This window comes from Chaetomium strumarium (assembly GCF_033439665.1).
Source record: "Chaetomium strumarium strain CBS 333.67 chromosome Unknown B0T15scaffold_1, whole genome shotgun sequence".
Classification (NCBI taxonomy): domain Eukaryota; kingdom Fungi; phylum Ascomycota; class Sordariomycetes; order Sordariales; family Chaetomiaceae; genus Chaetomium; species Chaetomium strumarium.
Window position 1 is genome coordinate 700958 of NW_026944429.1, and position 17482 is coordinate 718439.

General features: G+C 56.1%; 5 protein-coding genes across 5 annotated transcripts; 3 read left to right on the top strand and 2 right to left on the bottom strand.

Moving 5' to 3' along the window:
• The first annotated feature begins 721 nt into the window (after positions 1 to 721).
• B0T15DRAFT_515724 (uncharacterized protein) lies at positions 722 to 4742 on the top strand. The gene has a single exon (XM_062868217.1). It carries the CDS (start codon positions 1102 to 1104, stop codon positions 4642 to 4644), a length of 3543 nt encoding a protein of 1180 aa, XP_062725307.1. The 5' UTR covers positions 722 to 1101; the 3' UTR covers positions 4645 to 4742.
• Positions 4743 to 4838: 96 nt separating this feature from the next.
• Positions 4839 to 7443, bottom strand: B0T15DRAFT_5357 (uncharacterized protein). The gene is made up of 4 exons (XM_062869513.1): positions 7410 to 7443; positions 6960 to 7325; positions 6844 to 6892; positions 4839 to 6775 (listed from the first exon to the last, which is right to left on the bottom strand). Exons 2-4 carry the CDS (start codon positions 7019 to 7021, stop codon positions 5033 to 5035), a joined length of 1854 nt encoding a protein of 617 aa, XP_062725308.1. The 5' UTR covers positions 7022 to 7325; positions 7410 to 7443; the 3' UTR covers positions 4839 to 5032.
• Positions 7444 to 9458: 2015 nt separating this feature from the next.
• B0T15DRAFT_5399 (uncharacterized protein) lies at positions 9459 to 11116 on the top strand. The gene is made up of 3 exons (XM_062869762.1): positions 9459 to 9892; positions 9955 to 10426; positions 10481 to 11116. Exons 1-3 carry the CDS (start codon positions 9753 to 9755, stop codon positions 10970 to 10972), a joined length of 1104 nt encoding a protein of 367 aa, XP_062725309.1. The 5' UTR covers positions 9459 to 9752; the 3' UTR covers positions 10973 to 11116.
• A 941-nt stretch (positions 11117 to 12057) lies between these two features.
• On the bottom strand, positions 12058 to 13932 carry B0T15DRAFT_5411 (CTLH/CRA C-terminal to lish motif domain-containing protein). Its single transcript, XM_062869834.1, has 2 exons — positions 13619 to 13932; positions 12058 to 13555 (listed from the first exon to the last, which is right to left on the bottom strand). Exons 1-2 carry the CDS (start codon positions 13767 to 13769, stop codon positions 12381 to 12383), a joined length of 1326 nt encoding a protein of 441 aa, XP_062725310.1. The 5' UTR covers positions 13770 to 13932; the 3' UTR covers positions 12058 to 12380.
• Positions 13933 to 14465: 533 nt separating this feature from the next.
• B0T15DRAFT_5435 (uncharacterized protein) lies at positions 14466 to 17463 on the top strand. Its single transcript, XM_062869994.1, has 2 exons — positions 14466 to 14766; positions 14833 to 17463. Exons 1-2 carry the CDS (start codon positions 14585 to 14587, stop codon positions 17330 to 17332), a joined length of 2682 nt encoding a protein of 893 aa, XP_062725311.1. The 5' UTR covers positions 14466 to 14584; the 3' UTR covers positions 17333 to 17463.
• Positions 17464 to 17482: the final 19 nt, after the last annotated feature.

The following is a 17482-nucleotide window of genomic DNA, read 5'->3' on the forward strand; positions in this document are numbered from 1 at the left end:
CAACCATGTCCCACAGAAATTGCCGTGGTTCTGTCCGGGCTCGTTTCCAGGTGTATGTCTGAACTACCTACGTCCCTTGGTAAAAGGAAGTTGGACCACCGCTCTGCGCGACAAGTCGATTAAATGATAGATGCGCAATCTCAGCACCCGACGACCCAGTACGTAATGCCATGCCAACAAAGCCAGCATCCCTCTATTGAATCTTTCCGACGTTGGTTTCTTAAGGTGCACAGATTTCTGTCCCGGTTTCTTTGGAGCAGCTATGTATTCCGTACGGAATATCCGTAGTTACCGGTACATTAAGATTCTCCGGTGGGGCCAGCGGGCCCCCAACCCAACCTGCAGGTCCCGTGAGGACGCGAGAAGCGCTTGTCGCATGGAACAGAGACCGCGACAACCACGCGTCTCATCAGGTTTGATAAATTGACGGTCGCTGGAATCATACACCATACATCTACAGGCTCGTGGCTTGCAAGAGGCTCGCCAAATACCAGAAGGCAGCCAGTTTCTATGCGACTTCCTTTTTACCTTGTCGGCTTCTCTACGACTCCGACTGTCGCGCGTATCACGGCGCTCTCCAACGACGTTGCATGGGAGTAGTGTCACGGAGATTTCGCCTGTCTTGGGGGTCGCTCCAGTCCCACATACTGTCATCATGTCTAGGATAGAGAAGCTCTCTATTCTCGGTGTGCGCTCCTTCGGGCCGCAGCACCCGGAGACAATCGCGTTCAACACCCCGCTTACCTTGATCGTCGGTTATAACGGGTCGGGAAAGACGGTGGGGGTTGCTAGGCTAGCTCTTTTGGATTATGGTTACTGACTCTGCGACAGACTATCATCGAGTGCCTCAAGTATGCCACCACTGGTGAGCTTCCGCCTAACAGCAAGGGTGGCGCCTTCATTCACGATCCCAACTTGGCCGGCGAGAAGGACGTACGCGCCCAGGTCAAGGTCTCCTTCCGGTCGACCGTCGGCGAGTCGTACGTCGTTACCAGGAACGTGCAGCTCCTGGTTAAGAAGAACACACGGTCACAGAAGACACTGGAAGGGAGCCTGCTCCTGCGAAATAATGGGGAACGACATGTCATCTCTACCCGGGTTATGGAACTCGACAAGCTTGTTCCAGAGAAACTGGGTGTTTCCCCCGCCGTCTTGGACGCTGTGATCTTCTGCCACCAAGATGAATCGCTGTGGCCCATGAGCGAGCCGGCCGCTCTCAAGAAGCGGTTCGACGAGATCTTTGAGGCCATGAAGTACACCAAGGTCATCGAGAACCTTAAGGTGCTTCGCAAGAGGAAAGGAGAGGAACTTCGGGAGCTGAAGCTACAGGAGGCGCAGGACAAGGCGAACAAAGAAAGAGCGGACAAGGTTGATAAGATCATGAGCCAACTCTCCAGGGAGATAGAAGAGGGGAAACAGAAAGTCGCGGAGATATCAGAGCAGATGAAGGAGGAAGACACCAGGATCACAGACAAGCGCGAGCAAGCTAACAGCTTCCTCAGCATCATGAACAATCTCCAGACTAAAACCGAAAAGCTTGAGTATAAAAAGGAGGCCATCGCGGAGCTGTGGAGCCGCATCGAAGAACTGCCCGAGACGGATCAGGTGCTCAGAAGCACATTGGATGAGTACGAGCAGACGATTGAGAGGACGGTTGCCGACAGAGAACGAAAAGCCGCAGAATTTCATGAGCTTCAGGCGAAACTCAAGAAATCACGGGAGATGCATACGGCCAAGGCTGCCGAGCAGGGGAAACACCAATCTGACAAGGACAAGTACGAGCGGCAGCTTGATACGCGGGACCGCATGATCCATGATGCTGCCACCCGTCACGAGATCCGGGGCTACGACGGGGATTTGGATGATCGGAGGATTGCCGCCTTCAACGAACGTATCCAGAAGATCCTAAACGACAAGAAACGCGAACTGGATCACCTCCAGCGCGACAATGCTGAAGAGCTCGATAAGAAGACTGCCGTCATTACGGACCGGGAGAGCCGGAAGGCATCGCTCGTCCGGGACCGTGCATCGGCGAAGCAGCGTATCATCAATGTTGGAAAGGAGTCGGCCACTATCCAAGGTGAACTGGGCAGGCTTGATATTGACGAGGGTGCGGAGGCAGTGCTTCGTACCGAGATGAAAGAGCTTGAGGCCAGAATCGAGACAGCAAAGGCTGAGGAGCAAGCGGCGGACTTGGATTCCCAGATCAAGAAGGTGAACGATGACATCTGGAACCTCGAAGCGCAGTCTGCGAAGCTTGCCAGAGAACTTGTCGAGTGCACGAGATTGGCATCCGAACGGGCCCAGCTCGAGTTACGGCAAAAGCAATTGAAAGAACGGCGACGAGAGCTGGAGATCCTCAGGAATACGTGGAGCGAACAGCTCGCCACGCTACTTGGCAATGAGTGGCAACCGGACACAATCGAGATCGAGTTTCAGAACGCTCTTAAACGCCAAAACGACGTTGTTGCTGAGTGCAGGAAACAAAAGGACGCGAGGCAGCAGGAGCTAAAGCAGGTGGAGTATAAGCTCTCCAATTCCCGCGAGCGACATAACAGATTGTCTACGGAGAAGGAGAGCTGCAAACGTGCTGTTACAAAAGCTCTCAAGGACGTGAGAGATCCCGAGTCGCCGCCTATTGAGGACTACACCAAGGAGTTGGAGAGCGTCGAGGCCGCACTGAGTCAAACAGAGACGGACTTGAAGCTCTATGACGAAATGAAGAAGCACTATATGACCATTAAAGACAAGGCTGTGCGGTTCAATAAGTGCTACTTCTGCGAACGCGACTTCAAGGACCAGGCATCTGCGAAATCGAAGCTGCTTGACAAGATTGCAAAGAGGCTCACAGATGAGGATAAGCAGGAGCTAATGCACGACCAAGTCGACCTCACCGAGCAGCTCAGGATCCTCAACGCCGTGCGCTCCCAATACGACAATTACCAACGGTTGGGGGGTGAGTTGCCATCCCTGAACAAGGATATCGACGCATATTCGTCGCAAAAGGAAGAGTTGGTTCGCCGCCTCGAAGATGAGGATCTAGCTTTCAGAGAGGCAGAGGATAAACGGCAGGAAATCGACGCACTCAGCAAAAACGTCCTGAAGATTTCGCAAACTCATAAAGACATTTTGGACGCCGAAAGGCAGGTGGAGAGGTCACAGCAGTCATCGAGCATCACAATGCGGAGCCCGGATGACATTAACGAGGAACAAACCACTTGTGCAGAGCAGACCAGGGTTGCCCAGGCGAAGCTCAGCAAGCTAATTGCCGAAAGGCAGCGTCTCAAGGATCTGGCTGGTCAACTTGACGTTGAGAAGCTCGAGTTGAGGCACAAGATCAGCAATGCTGTCCAGCAACTCGAGCGGAAGAGAAGCCTCCAGGAGTCGATCCGTCGGTGCAAGGAGGAGCAGAGCCAGCTGCGGGACACTATTCAGGAGGCAGATAAAGAGGTAGAGCGCCTCGAGCCGGAGATCGCCAGCGCTCGTGCCGCGCTCGAGGAGGTCCGTCGACAAGGTCGCGCGAAGGAGCAGAAGGTAGCGGAAGAGAGGGACGCGATTGCAACCACGGTCAGTGAGCTCAAGATGATCAATAGCGAGATTCAGGAGTACCTTGACCGGGGTGGCCCCTCGAACTTGGCCTCGAACCAGCGTGCCATTGCTGGTCTCGAGGCGACCATCGCAAGCCTCGAGAGCGAGATGCGCGACCTGACTGTCCAGATAAACAAGCTCAACAAGGAAATCGACAACAGCGACGCCAAGAAACGGAACATCATGGACAATCTCACCTACCGCAAAAATCTCCGTGAGCGTGAAGTCCTCGAACAGGAAATCGAAGAACTCGAGTCCCGAAATGCCTCAGAAGACTACGAGCGGCTCCTCCAGGAACAGCGCTACCTCGAGTCACGCCGTGCCAAACTAGCCGCCGACCAGCAGCGGCTAGCGGGCTCTCTGGGCACGAAGGACGAAGAATTCGGCCGTCTCTACGAAGAATACCAGATCGACCTCAAGAACGCTAAGGCCAAGTACAAAGAATCGCACATCAAAGTGGAAACCACCAAAGCCGCGATCGACGACCTGGGCCGCGGCACCGCCGCCCTCGACCACGCCATCATGCGGTACCACTCGCTCAAGATGGAGGAAATCAACCGCACCATTGGCGAGTTGTGGCAGAGCACATACCAGGGCACAGATATCGACACGATCCAGATCCGCTCCGATGTGGAAGCAGGTGCCGGGTCGGGTACCGGCAAACGCAACTACAACTACCGCGTGTCCATGGTCAAGGGCGATACCGAGATGGACATGCGCGGGCGGTGCAGCGCCGGCCAGAAGGTTCTTGCGAGTATTATCATCCGTCTGGCGCTGGCGGAGTCGTTCGGCATCAACTGCGGCCTGATCGCCCTCGACGAGCCGACGACCAACCTGGATAGCGATAACATCCGGAGCTTGGCCGAGAGTCTGCACGGGATCATCAAGGCCCGGCGCTCACAGAGCAATCTGCAGCTCATTGTGATTACGCACGACGAGGAGTTCTTGAAACACATGCAGTGCAGCGATTTCTGCGACGATTTCTACAGGGTGAAGAGGGATGAAAAGCAGAATAGCGTCATTGTGAGGGAGAGTATCACGCGGATCATGGAGTAAGGGGGCGCGGGGGCTTGTTGTTTTGTGTGTAATGTATGCGCGCATGAAGTCATCACTAGTAGTATTTATGATATGGTAATGGGAGAGTCACCGGGATACCAGGAACTCAGTTTGTAGGTGTGTCAAGCATACCGCCAGCTGCGATGACTGTAGATGGGTTGTCCAGTCCAGCCACTCCAGGACCAAGCCGGAAACCAGCAAAGGAAATCATCACGAGAGATCGTACAAACCAACCCAAAACCCACACAAAACCTAACCATTTACAGATTTAGAAGAGAGGAAATCCATAGGCAACTACTGGGAGCAATGAGAACCATTCACAACATGTGCTTTCGCTTGGTTTGCTAGGCGCCTGTAGCAGTACCCGTCAACAGAAGAGCTCATCCCACTAACCGCCTTGACTTCCTGGGCCTGATTCGGCGGCAGTAGCACCAGTTGAGGCCTCGCCGTCTTGCACTGTCTTGCTGTCTCCTTCGTCATCCCTATCCCTGCCTTCATCTTTCGTAGCAGCTTCGGATTTGTTTTCGGAAGAGTCATCAACAGCTGGCTCGTCTTCACCCGCCTGTTCGGCTGCAACATCGGAGAGGACAACGTCTCCCTCAGCGTCGCGCTTTGGCTCTGAGTCGGCTTCGCCGTCTCCGGATGCAGCTTTGTCGTCAGCCGACTTCTGCTGTTGCCCTGTTGCCCCCTCTTGTCCCTGGTCCTGAGATTCTCCTCCGCTGCTGCGTGCCGAGATGGTAGATCCGTCTTCCCTGATCCGTTTCTTAGGAACTGCCGCTTCGAGCTTGTCGGTTGCCTCGCGCTTGGGACTCCGCTGGATGATCTCCCCGTCTGGGCTGCCGCTCGCGCGTTTGCTTCCATCCGGTTGCTCCTGCTGCTGGGTAGGAGGCGTCTGCACTCTTCGCCCGACAGCAGCCTCTAAGTTGAGGCGACCTACACCTAGAGAGCGGCCGGCCCCAGCGATGTAGTTTGCTGTCGTTGGGTCCTGGGGGCCCGTGTCGGCGGGGCCGATTTCTTCGGGGCCGCGGGCATGCGGAATCTCCTCTTCTTCCTCCTCCTCCGCGGCGCCATCGCTCATGGACGCATCTTCATCCGCAGTATCACCGCCGTCAGTGTCCATGGGTCGGTGTCGCTGCTGCTGCCTGTTGAGCTGGTTCAGAGGCACGACGCCCGCACGCTGTTCCTGGCGCAAGAGCTCGCCTTGCGTGACGCTGCGCTGTGTGAGCATGGCCACTCCGGCACCGGTGGACGGGATGCCGTTGACCGATACCGAAACGGTCTCGATGCTGCCCATACCATTGGGGCCCTCTATGGTCACCGTATTCTCAGTTTGTATCCTGCCTTCGAGGTGGGAACTCTGCCTTTGCTGGTGCTGCTGGAGTTGGAACTGCTGTGAGGGGTTGCCGCTTGCCGACAGCGGGGATGAACTCCCTGCGTCCCCGCCGTCGTCACTGCCCTCTGCGTTTGCTCGCCTCGATAGCCAGGGTATTGGCGTCAGCAGAGCGCCGCCCAGCGCCTCATCCGACCCGAGATTGTTCGCCGCCGCAGTGTCGACGGACAACCCGCCCGCCCCACGGCCACCCACACCGTTTGCCAGCAGAGTCATGGCGCCTATATCGGGAAGGGCCGGGGGAAGCGGGTACGTGTTAGCACCGCTGGTGACATGGACAATCCGGTCGAGCGCATGGAGATAAGGCACCACGTTGCGGTAATGTTCGCGCGGGCGGAGCACCAGCTCGGCCAGGCGCTGTATTGTATGCGGCGGGTACTGAGGGAAATCGGTCCGCAGAACAGTTAAGACTTCGTCGAGCATGTCGGCAATGGGTTTTGGGAGAGGGGCGGTCACGGGGTGTTGTTGGGTAGGGGCGCTCGGTTGCGACGACGAAGCTGCTGGAGCGGAGGAGGCCGGCCCAGCGTTCGCACTGGTGCCGGCGCCCCTAGAGAGCGATGGCGGAGACGGCTTGGCATTCTCTTTGTCTGTTTCTTGCGACGACGTCGGCGGCGGATTCGTCTGATCCGGCGCCTCTACTGGGTCCGATGAAGGAAGCGGGGCAAGGAAACGGGGCGAGGGAGGTCGGGCTGGTCGGACGGGAGACGTGATGGCGGGAATGGGAAATTCGGTGTGTGCGATCTGGACAGTAGGGAGCATTAGACCAGGATAACGCTCGCCGTAGGTCTCCAGTGTCGGTGAAGCCTCACCTTCTCAATACGTGCCAGAACCAAGGGCAGCAGGTCGGGCCAGGCCGCGCTGCGACATTCGCAACTGTCAGGCGCTTGCGCGTTAAGGGACCGATTACCGCATCGCGGGCACTCACTAGTCCAGGGAACCGTCCTCCGCCGCCTTCCTTAGAATGTCGTCGCCAGCTTCTATCTCCATCCCGGAAGCTTATGAATGGTGGGGTCGATGCGAGATTGTGGTTCTCTGGCGCGTGCCTGCGCATTGCCGGAAACGCGTCGGGTTCGTAGTGTAGGACCGGGTCCGGGCGCTATGTTGCGGGTTGCCCCACATGGTCTGGTCCGGCACTGTGGTGGCGGCTTGCATGGCGGATGTCTGTTTTCTTGTAATGTATTCCGCACATACATATGGGGTGAACGTAATGGCGTAAGGAACCGTACTTACAATCTTCCCAGCGAAGTCGGTCACCTCGATCAAATCCGACGGGAGGCACGGCAACTTGAAGCTTCCATCGAGACGCCCCAACTTAGCAATACCGACACTCTCATTTCCGCCTATGGAAACTACCGGGAGCTGTAAACCTACTTACTGCATAGTGAGCTCATACTCTAACCTCCTAGGTTGGCCCTATCGTCCGGTCCCGCAGGCAGGCAAGCCACAAACCCATCCATGTTCATGTGGGGGAGGCTTTGCCTTGCTGTGTACAGTATGTACGGAGATCATGCAACTGTGGTTCCTTGTTCCGTGAGGCCTCACAATCAATAGAAATCAGTCTGTGAACGGCAACTCGACATTTCCTCTATTTCCTTTCTGTTTTATACCCCCTTTGTCGTTCTGGAAAGGCACCCTCCTTTACGCTCTCTTCTTATCGCCCGGGTTGCAGCCATTATCAGTAGCCAAGTTAGGTACTGGAACAACAGAGAATGCTAGGGAAGTAGGAACCGCGTCTGGCGTTAAGGCCCTACGAAGTCACCCCTGGGGAAGTAATTTGGTGACAGTTAAAGCGATGGGCGAGACTCGCGAATTCGGAATCTGGCCAGGTGACGGCGGCATATGATCGACGGTCTAAGTCAGCCGAGATCGCCGGTTGTCTTCGGTTGACGGGCCTATCAGTCGTCTTGTTGACCCCCTGGGTCTCCCCTATCGTGGATTGCCCCGTACTCGAAGAATCCAGCTCGTATAACGTTAAGGAAGTGCAACAACTTTGAGGGCAGCAACCGGCTGCAACTCTGTCGTCATTTTACGGCAAATACAGCGATACGACACTACACAGCACCTGAACGCCGCTGGGCCTGGCTTGTCCCCGCTTCAGTATGTAACGTCCCACTTTCAAGGCTGCGCGCGCGACGGTTCGGGGTCCAATTCTCAGGGCTGTCGTGTGTCTACATATATAATAGTCCCTCGGCTTCAGCAGCTAGACGCCGGAAACACAGGTGGTGAGTATGTATGTACTGCCGACTGGAAGCTCAACGAAAAGACACCATACCTAAAGGACCGGAAACTTGCCGGGATATAATCCTCGAGCCTCTTTGGTGCTTATGCGGCTATGTAGAGGCCCTTTACGGAGTACCGTGCAACTGATTTGCCACGTTGTCCGACCCAGTCCGAGGTCACGATGTGTTAGACAATGCTGACTTAACTACTGTACTGCGTGGTGTGAGCGACGGTTCTCCCCAGTCGAAGCCGGTATCCCTTGATGGCGCTGGGCTGAAGGGCATGAAACACAGGATGGGACGGGACTTCGCGATCTAGATTCCTGCTGATCCGCCTGGCCTCAAAAGCATACTTCGTAGGTGAACTTGAATCACTACTGGAAGCTTTCCAGCTTTCCGTGAGTCCTTCTAGGTAGCTGGCATTCGTCGGCGAGACCTGAGGATTTGGTATGTTTGTCATTTCGGATTTGAGAGACATGGTGTTGAAACTATCTGTGGATCCCAGTGCCCCTTAGCCAGACGTGGGAGTAATAAATCATGAGCAACTCGGTTGGTGATATTCCTGTATTTTTATACCCGTAGAACATAAGAGTTGAAGTTGAAAGAGAAGTTGAAGTCCTGTTATCATGTACAAAGATAGAATCCGTCCCACATTTGCATTGACGTCGGAGACGCATCGTCTTGCACAGCCTCGGAACCAGTGCAGCCCAAGCCGTGCTTCGGCAGGACTTGGGGAGGCTGATGGGGAAAGTAACCCCTGTTTGGGTCCCGCCAGAGTCCTGATTCTTCACTTTTTCGGCCGGCCCCTGCGAAAGAACTGCATCCTCCGCAACATCCAAGTTCAACTCTAGCAGGCCCGTGTCCTTGGGTTCCCTCGTTTTCCACCCAGTCGTCCCAGGATACGGACACATCTATTTATCTAAATTCCGGCTCCCATTTACACGTAGTTTAATCTCTCGCTTCTGTTGTCATCCGAATCTCTCGTTAGGAGCATTACGCTGTCGCGTCATGGTTACGCCCCGTGTATTACGACGTCCCCATTTAGTGTTTGCCTTGCAATTCGAGTGAAGCCAAGTCTGGTGAGGTGCCGCTCGAACATCTCAGCTCCTCGTCGTGTTTCAGCCTGCCCTCCGCCGAGAACTCTCAAAGCACAAATTCACGCTTCAACACGAATCATCATCGGCGTCGGCAGAGAAACGCTCAACTACCACTCGCTTTCCCATCGATTTCCGCTCGAGGCGCCAACAGTCCACGAAAGTTTGCGCCCTCTACCCCAGACCATCTTCAGCGACCGGCCACGCCCACACCAGCGGCCATATCCACCCGCCGCCCACGATCCAACAGCAGGCCATACGAATACAAGCAACAACTAGTGTGTTGTAAAACCGCCCGTCCTGGCTTCGCAACGAGATCTTCGCCGGTCATACTTGGCCGGCTCGCAACCCATCTCGAGCTTTGACGGAACATACGGCGCCGGCCCTCACTACCGGGACAGCGCTATGATGGCAACCGGTATTGCCAACAGCTCCAGCCGGAGCAAGACGAACCTTTTCTCAACAGAGTTTCTCGCGTCAAAGTGGGCGAAACTCTTCTTTTTCGTTGTCGGCCTGCAGGCGCTAGTATGCTCAGCTTTCGAGGCGTAAGTCATCATGGAGCCGACAAGCACATAGCCACTTCGAGAGATTGACCTGAGCGGCGCAGATACGTGTTCGGGAGGTTCCAGTTCAGTCTTAAATATCAGGAAAGCGAAAGCATCGACGACAGGCTGAAGTCGCAATACCGCACCATCCCGACCTTCCTAACGCTCTTCATTTTCGGATTCATCTACGTTCTGATCCTGACATGGGACGCCCTGCGGCTCAAGAACACGATTCAAGTGATCGGCCTCTGCATCGCCAACCTGGCCATCTTCGTCTACACCATCCTCCAGATAGATCAGATTAACAATTCGATCAATCGGTTGCTGGATGCCGGCGCTATTAAGCCGGACGATGAGGACAGGAATGTGTGGGCGCTGTGCAGGCCGTTCCTCGTCGCCGTACCCGCCGTCGTTGGCGTGATCACTGTCGCCATGGGCGCTATCGCTTACCAGCTCTACCGCGAGTTCGCCTGGGATATCCTGAAGCAGATTGGCGCCGACTACCGCATGAAGAAACGCTTCCTGCACTACCAGGTGGGTTCCCGTAGCGTAGTACGTGCGGCAGCTTGGAACGCTGACACCGTCCAGATTTACATCGCTCTGCTGAAGTTCGATTTCTTCTTCTTCCTCGGCTTCACGGTGCAGTTTCTCGTCATCGTCAATGGCCTCAGCAAGCCCGAAATGGCCTTGCACATCGTCGCCATCCCAGTCACTATTGCCATCTTGCTGTGTGCTGCCTTCTTCACCCAACGCGAGAACCGCATCGGCGTGTGCCTGGTCATCCTCCTCTACTTCGGCGGCCTGGCCTACTTCTTCTTCAAGCTGGTGCGCATCTATCAGCCGGGCTACAGCCAGAACTACGATGCGGTCAGGCGATCGCTGACGGCTTTCGCGGTCCTGACCATCCTTCTCATCATCCTGACCATCATCAATGCGTTCATATGCATGAGCAATTTTGGTGCAGGACTCAAGGCTCACCTGCTCAGGCCGAAGGGCGTCGACCCAGAGAAGGAGGACGCCAACTCATACCAACTACATGACCACAAGCCCTCGCTTCCTACTCGGATGACTATCGATTAAGGGTTGGGCGGACCTTCTGGGCGATGAAGGATGGAGGAAGACGAGGCGAAGCGAGACGAGGGCATTGCATTCGCCCGGTTACGAATTTTTACGACTCTGGAGTCTGAAGCAAAGCAACAAACTAGCTGGAAGAGGCTGTTTCCTACTTTTGCCATCTCAGGAACCGGAAGGCCCGGACTCTATAAACACCGGCCGGCATTAGATATCCCCATATGGTGCTTTCTGACATTTGTGCGTTTTCTTGTGTAAGCCTTCGAGCACACATACCTTCTGGCGTTTGGGCAGCGATCAATTCCTGTCTTGCCTTCCCCCCGTGGGGAGGAGGCAATGGTAAGGGCTGGATGGGAGAATGGCGTTCTCTTTTCCTTTCATAACAAGTGGCTTTGCTTTGAGTGGGTTGCTCTGAGTGAGTCTGGATCGGTTTGTTTTCCGGGGGGTGGGGGCACTGTCCAGACTATCAGAATACACATCTACTCCTTCATCTACCCTGCTCGTCGGCAGGCTGACCGGGAGGTCGACCTCGATGCTATCTGGACCAAAGATGCTGAGGAGTGGGTGGGACGAATGGGTTGGGGTGGACAAAGGGAGAAGGGTGGAGTCTTCGCTGGAATATAGGTGAGGGAGCGGAAGGAATCGTATCATCTGTGGAAATAACATCTACAGCTTCGAACGGTTTTGCAGCGGTGGTTCGCCAAGTGTGCTGTGGCGTAGTTACCTCGCTAATGGCTGTCGCATAGTAATGCAAGGCTTAAGTAACAAGATTCATGAAGCTGTTGCCGTAAGCTTCGACGGTATCCCGAAAGAGACGCCTATGCACTACACTCCCATGCTCCGATAGGATTTAATCCGTTAGCCCTTGCTAGCGGAAAACAGACTGGAACCTGCATCGCTCCGCTACTGTCGCCAGTGAGTGTTTGATTACCCTTTGGAACGAAGCCAGCCACGCGAGAGTATGCAATAGAGCAAGAGCACCGAACTCCAAATCCAAAGTCGACTCCATGTTTCCGTGACCCGCAAACCAACCCATATTCCCGTCGTGTGCGGCTGATGAAGAAGAGGACAGCCTAGAAGATATAATAATTGATGAATGGTGCCAACTCCTTGGCGCCCCCCTTTCCCCCTCCCTCCTGGCCGTTCCGCACCGTGGTCCCCTATTATGGCGGGTAGGCCAGCGTCGTGTTCAGCGCCGCGGATCATCAGCCCAACTAGCAGTGGTACTGTTCCGAGCAGGCCCAAAGATATTCTGCAAAGCCGCAATAGCTTCAATGATCCTGACAGTCGTCCGATATGCTTCTCGGGCTGCCTCGAGCCTTGTCTCTTCGAAAGCGGATATAGTAGGGAGACTGCTCCGTGCCCGGACAAACTTCGCTTTCAACGGCTCCCCAGCACCCGACGTCGGATCCACGCCCTACAAAATGACCCGCCGCGCGTCCTTCAGCACGCCCTCGCTCGGGCAATACGGGCATTTGAAGCGGTTCCCCTTGCACAGCTTCTGAAGCGTCTCCTTGGCGAGCATGTGCCCGCAGGGGATCACCATGGGCGGGTTGTCCTCGGTCGTCTGCTCCTTGGAGACGGGGCAGACAAAGATGCTGTGGAAGAGCATGCTGTTCGGCAGTGGCGTCTCGAACGGCATCTCGTTAGTCGTCGTCCACTCCGTCCCCTTGCTACGGGTGGCCTGGGTGTATTTCATGAGCTGCGGGAGGGCGAGCGCGCCAGCGGTGACGGCGAGGTAGAGCGGGGACTCGGCCGAGAGGCCGAGCAGGCTGCAGAATTCGCGGGTGAAGGAAGAGGCGACGTCGTCGAAGGCGTTTTCAGTGTAGAAGGTCGAGCTGTACGGCGAGTCGGCGAGGTTGGGTGCGAAGACCATGGCGCTGACGAGCTGCTGGATTTCACGCAGATGTCGTGCCTGGAAGCGGTTGAAGTGCTCTCGGGCGTAGGCAAGCGCCCCCAACTGGCCGTTGCGTTCGTCGTCGGGCAGGCCATTAACCGCGGGACCTTTGAAGAGCCAGATGTATTGGAGTCTGCTGAGTTCGAATTCTAGATTGCTGCCACGGGCTTCCAGCTCGGAGGAGTTCGCCCGCGCCCATTCGATCGCCGGGAGGAGGTTGTGGGCTCGTATTTGCTGGAGAATCCTGTACATCTCGGCGAACTTCTCTTGCAGCTCTTCCGAGTGTAGCGATGCAAGGCTGCTGTGCTTGCTATCTGCGGGTGAGCCTGTGTCATCTGCCTCCTGTTCCTCTTCCTCGTCTTCGTATTCATCTTCATCCATAGCCTCGTCAGGGTCAGATGACGAGGTGCTTAGTTGCTTTGCCTGAATCTCATTGATGAACGTCGAGGCCACGCCGAACTGGCCTTCCCGTAACAAGTGCATAGCGATAGCGCGGTTGATTAGCGGAAGATGCTGCTCCATGACGTCGTCGTCTGTGGGAAGCGGTTTGAGAGGGAAGTGCTTGTCCAATGACCTCCCCACCTTCTTGTGCGCCGATGATGCCGCCTTGAGACTGTCGTTTACCTTGTCAAAGGCCGTCTTGATCGGATTCTGGAGCTTTGTCATTGTCAAGCTCGCGGTATGAGAGTCCATGGCTGTCACGGACGTGTATGTCAGCAGAGTGGTGTTCAACCGTCTGAGCCTGGGGAGAAACTTACTCCCAGCGATCTGCTCGCGGGCTTCGCTGAGCAGGTCGATGATCCGGTCGACATCGTGAGCCGCCGCTTTGAGCGTGGGGAGACTGTTCACTCGAGACAACTCGTCCAGGAGAGTCTCCAACTTCTTCTTTGGCCCGTCCATTGCTTCCATAAGACTTTTGACTTCCGTAAATACTAGCAAACATGTGTGCCTAGCATTGCTTCGCCGGCACGATACTACCTCAGGTGAGAAGGTAGAGAAACGGCAAATAGCCGTTATCAGTTGGACTTGCGAATTCGCGACTCGGAGTGACGTACCGTCTCGGACCCCGCTCTTGGACTGGGGTTTATGTGGTACTAGTACCTTATGTATCGTGACACAGTAGGAGTCGCGAGCGCAAAGTGGTACGGCTAGATTACCCGTTAGGGAAAACGATGTGTGCAATACACAGCGGTAATGAGGAGCTGATACGAAACGTAGTACGTATAAACTTACGTTTATGTAAAATACGCGTGTATTGTAATCCTACTCCGTACTGCACTATCCTTTTTCAGAAACGAGGGTTTTATCTGTACATTACAGGTCTGAAAAGCTACAGTACTGTTACACGTACAGTACGGTACGGCGACACCGAATGCCGAACCTTGCCTATTGCATCACATGCCGGTTGCACCAACCGACCTCAACTTGCTTCCTCTCGAGCTCCCCTTCCCGACGAATTATGTTTTTCTGGAAGCAACGCTCTTGAAGTCAACCAAGGCGATTCTTCTCCAGCCAATTCCGAGCCCACAACCACTTTGGCGCCGGCAACCCTCACCCTCACCGCCCGGTCGGCCCCACGATGGGTCTGGGGGCGTCTTGTCTCGCTTGGCCTTGTTTCCCTGCTGTTGGCATGGAGGCCGCCCGGTGAACGAACCCAACATTATTGGGTCCCTAGCAATGCGCAGCTGGGCTGTTGACATTGACGTCCTAGCACCGCCTATCCAATGTCCCGGCGACTCGGATTTCCGACCGTAGCCCTTGACCCGAGGGTGCATCGGGAGGAGGACCTGTCGCTGGCGCGGACAGCCTCGCAGCAGCAGAGATCCGACGCTGCGGCGGCTGGCGCTGCTGCCCCTTTCAACCCCAACCGGCGTCGCGTGGTCCTCCCAGACCCCGTTGCTTTCAAGTAGGGCCAGGCCACTGCGCGAAGCTGCAGTTCCAGCAACCACATCTGCTAACGTGCGCTGTGCAGGTTCCTAGAAAGCGATCCCTTGGTCTCCGTTGTCGAACGTAGACATGTCCTTCCCGGCTATGAGCTCTACCTGGTCGAGCAGTGGGCTTGCTCGCGCCAATCGCCCACCCTCGTTATCGCAACCTACACTGGGGACCCGAGACACTCGGTTGTTGTCGGCGTCTTGGAAGTGCCCGCCGACAGCAAGGACTGGTCGCCGATGCTGCGGGCCTACTTCAGGGCCATCCATCAGTATCATGCGCGGCCGAAGGAGACGGAGATCGGGGAGCTTATGGTCACCAACCTCAGCAGCTTCCCCTCGGCACTCACCGTGATTCCGGTCCCGGAAGGGGACATACGCAAGCACCGCCAGCTTTTCATTGTCAACGAGAATCTGAAGCGGCTGGGCTGCTCTGGGCGGTCAGGACTCACGCTTACAGAACCGACACCGGCAACACAAGCCAAATTCATGCAGACGTACAAGACGAGCGACAGGATATCATTCGTTCAGGCCGTCGTCGAGCTTGTCAAGCTCTGCCAGCTGGCCCTCTTCATGTTTGGCATGCTCGAGGAGGTGTACATAGATGGCCTGCTTTGTGACGTCACGGAAAAGGCCATCAACGACTGGTGGATCGAGATTGGCTCGGAATATTTCAACATTGAGCCCACGGACGGTATCCTTGGGCCAACAACGGTCGCTGCTCTCCTAGGCACGTTTCTAGGAGCGAGGAACCGGCTCAGCTACTATGGCGCTCCGGTATCCAAAGACGCGTTCGACATAGAGAGCACGAAGAAGGGCATCGGGACATTCCAGAAATCCGTAAGGCTGGAAAAGACACGGCGGCTTGATCGGCAGACCCTTCTCAAACTGCACAGCGTAACCGCCAAGGCGGCAGCCGGGGAAGGCGGTTGGGGCGTGCAGAAGGCGGTCAAGTCTACAGTTGCCGAGATTGGTGGGAAGCGAGGCGAACTTGTCATCGGCATGGTAGGTGGCCGGGATAAGGCCAACATCGGCGATATTGAGACACTAGACCTAGGCAAGTTCATCAATCTTGCATCTGGTGAACGGGCCAAATGGCTCTGGCACGGAAAGCCGAGGAGGACGCTGCAGGACCAGCATCAGGAGCCCGAACATCCCGTTTCAGCGTTTGGAAAGGAGCTCGGAGACGAGATTGGTTCTCAGCTAGGAAACAGGAGGGCGCAGTCCGCACCAGTCGAGGACGAGCTAGAGGCCAAGAAGAAGGAAGAGTCACCTGCAACCTCTTCCCCTCTCCAGGCATCAAACTCTGCGCCGATGACGACGGACACGCCTGGCGGCGACCGAGACGCCCTGCGCAAGACGGTCTTCAAAAGCGTTGCGGACAAGGTGAATGACGCCCGTTCGGGGCTGGGACGTATTAGAGATGCCGTGGGAGGCGGCCTCAGAGGGCACGTCAGCCGGCCGTCAAAGGACGAAAGTCCGGACACAGGCATGAGCGGATACTCGACCCCCAGTATTGCGACGCTGGCCCAGTCGTCAGCCGCTGTGACAAGCCCAGTCGCGGTCGGCAGGGCATTCACATGGAAGGCCAAGCCGGAAGAGTACCTTGCTGCCCTGAAAGAAAGGGAGGGAGACGAGTCGGCACCTCCTATGTCTGTCACGAGCGCGGACAGAGCGGAGGAGCACTTGTCAGCTGCCAGCACAACACTCGGTGCGAAAGAGACGTTAGAGGTTACAGTCACTGAAATGGCAAAGGAGGTCCGCAGCACCAATGTCTCGGCGCGTGGTTCCGTCGTAGTCGACGGGGACCTCCAAGGGCCTGTTCTCGCCCTCGAGCGGTGTTCTGACGGACCACTCTTGGCTCTACAGCGTCGCCACAGCGTTGACGGCATGGTCTCCTCCTTGAGCCACCGTCTCAACGAGGCCCGTTATCCGCGACGGCTCTCCTTCAGCGCGGCCGAGGACGCCATCCTCTCCTGGGTCGAGCTGATCAGCCTCACCGACGTGTCTGCGGGCACTAGCACAAGCGATCTGCTACCCTTACAATCACAAGCAGAGCTGTCCTACAACCTGTACAACCGCCTCCAGTTGATCAAAACTGACCTTGTGCCCTGGGTGTCGAAGGGGGTGTCAGACGCTTCAACCCTCGAGCAGACCCTTGACGCCCAACAAACCGACCTCCATTCTTTACACAGCGATGTAGACGAAACGTACCAGCGCATGCGACACAGCAGCAGCGAGCTGTTGGCCGCGGAGCGGGCACGCCTTGGTGAGGCGGTCAAGGATGTCGAGGGGTTGGCGGCGAAGCTCGAGTACGAGATTGGCGCGCTCGTGTCACGGGTCAACGAGGTCGAGGACGGGGTCGCGCAGTTCGAGGCGCAGGTCGAGGACGTCGAGAGGAGGGCCGAGGATCTAAAGATTGTGCTGGAGACGGAGAGCTGGGTGCACTGGTTTGTTCGGACCCTGACGGGCATCGGGACGGGGCCGAACATCACCAGGGGGCCGAGTGAGAGTCAGGAGGTCGTGCGACATCGCACGTAGAGAGGAAGGGAATTACGCTTGTGTTCCGCATTGAATGGTGAAGTCTTGGGTATCTTGGAGTTGAACGGCGTTGGGAGTTTCGGAAGAGCATTTAGCATAACACCGCCAGCATTACAGGCCTGATCGCATTCACATGGGCTATGGGTAATG

Excerpts from the sequence above, each read along its gene's own strand:
- B0T15DRAFT_5399 (XM_062869762.1), top strand. The coding sequence starts at position 9,753 with ATGATGGCAACCGGTATTGCCAACAGCTCCAGCCGGAGCAAGACGAAC. Across the intron at positions 9,893-9,954 it reads GTATGCTCAGCTTTCGAGGC|ATACGTGTTCGGGAGGTTCC; the intron begins GTAAGTCATCAT and ends TGAGCGGCGCAG. Across the intron at positions 10,427-10,480 it reads AACGCTTCCTGCACTACCAG|ATTTACATCGCTCTGCTGAA; the intron begins GTGGGTTCCCGT and ends GACACCGTCCAG.
- B0T15DRAFT_5411 (XM_062869834.1), bottom strand. The coding sequence starts at position 13,769 with ATGGAAGCAATGGACGGGCCAAAGAAGAAGTTGGAGACTCTCCTGGAC. Across the intron at positions 13,556-13,618 it reads CCGCGAGCAGATCGCTGGGA|CCATGGACTCTCATACCGCG; the intron begins GTAAGTTTCTCC and ends CGTCCGTGACAG.
- B0T15DRAFT_515724 (XM_062868217.1), top strand. The coding sequence starts at position 1,102 with ATGGAACTCGACAAGCTTGTTCCAGAGAAACTGGGTGTTTCCCCCGCC.
- B0T15DRAFT_5357 (XM_062869513.1), bottom strand. The coding sequence starts at position 7,021 with ATGGAGATAGAAGCTGGCGACGACATTCTAAGGAAGGCGGCGGAGGAC. Across the intron at positions 6,893-6,959 it reads GAGGACGGTTCCCTGGACTA|CGCGGCCTGGCCCGACCTGC; the intron begins GTGAGTGCCCGC and ends CGAATGTCGCAG. Across the intron at positions 6,776-6,843 it reads TTCTGGCACGTATTGAGAAG|ATCGCACACACCGAATTTCC; the intron begins GTGAGGCTTCAC and ends CCTACTGTCCAG.
- B0T15DRAFT_5435 (XM_062869994.1), top strand. The coding sequence starts at position 14,585 with ATGTCCCGGCGACTCGGATTTCCGACCGTAGCCCTTGACCCGAGGGTG. Across the intron at positions 14,767-14,832 it reads CCAGACCCCGTTGCTTTCAA|GTTCCTAGAAAGCGATCCCT; the intron begins GTAGGGCCAGGC and ends TGCGCTGTGCAG.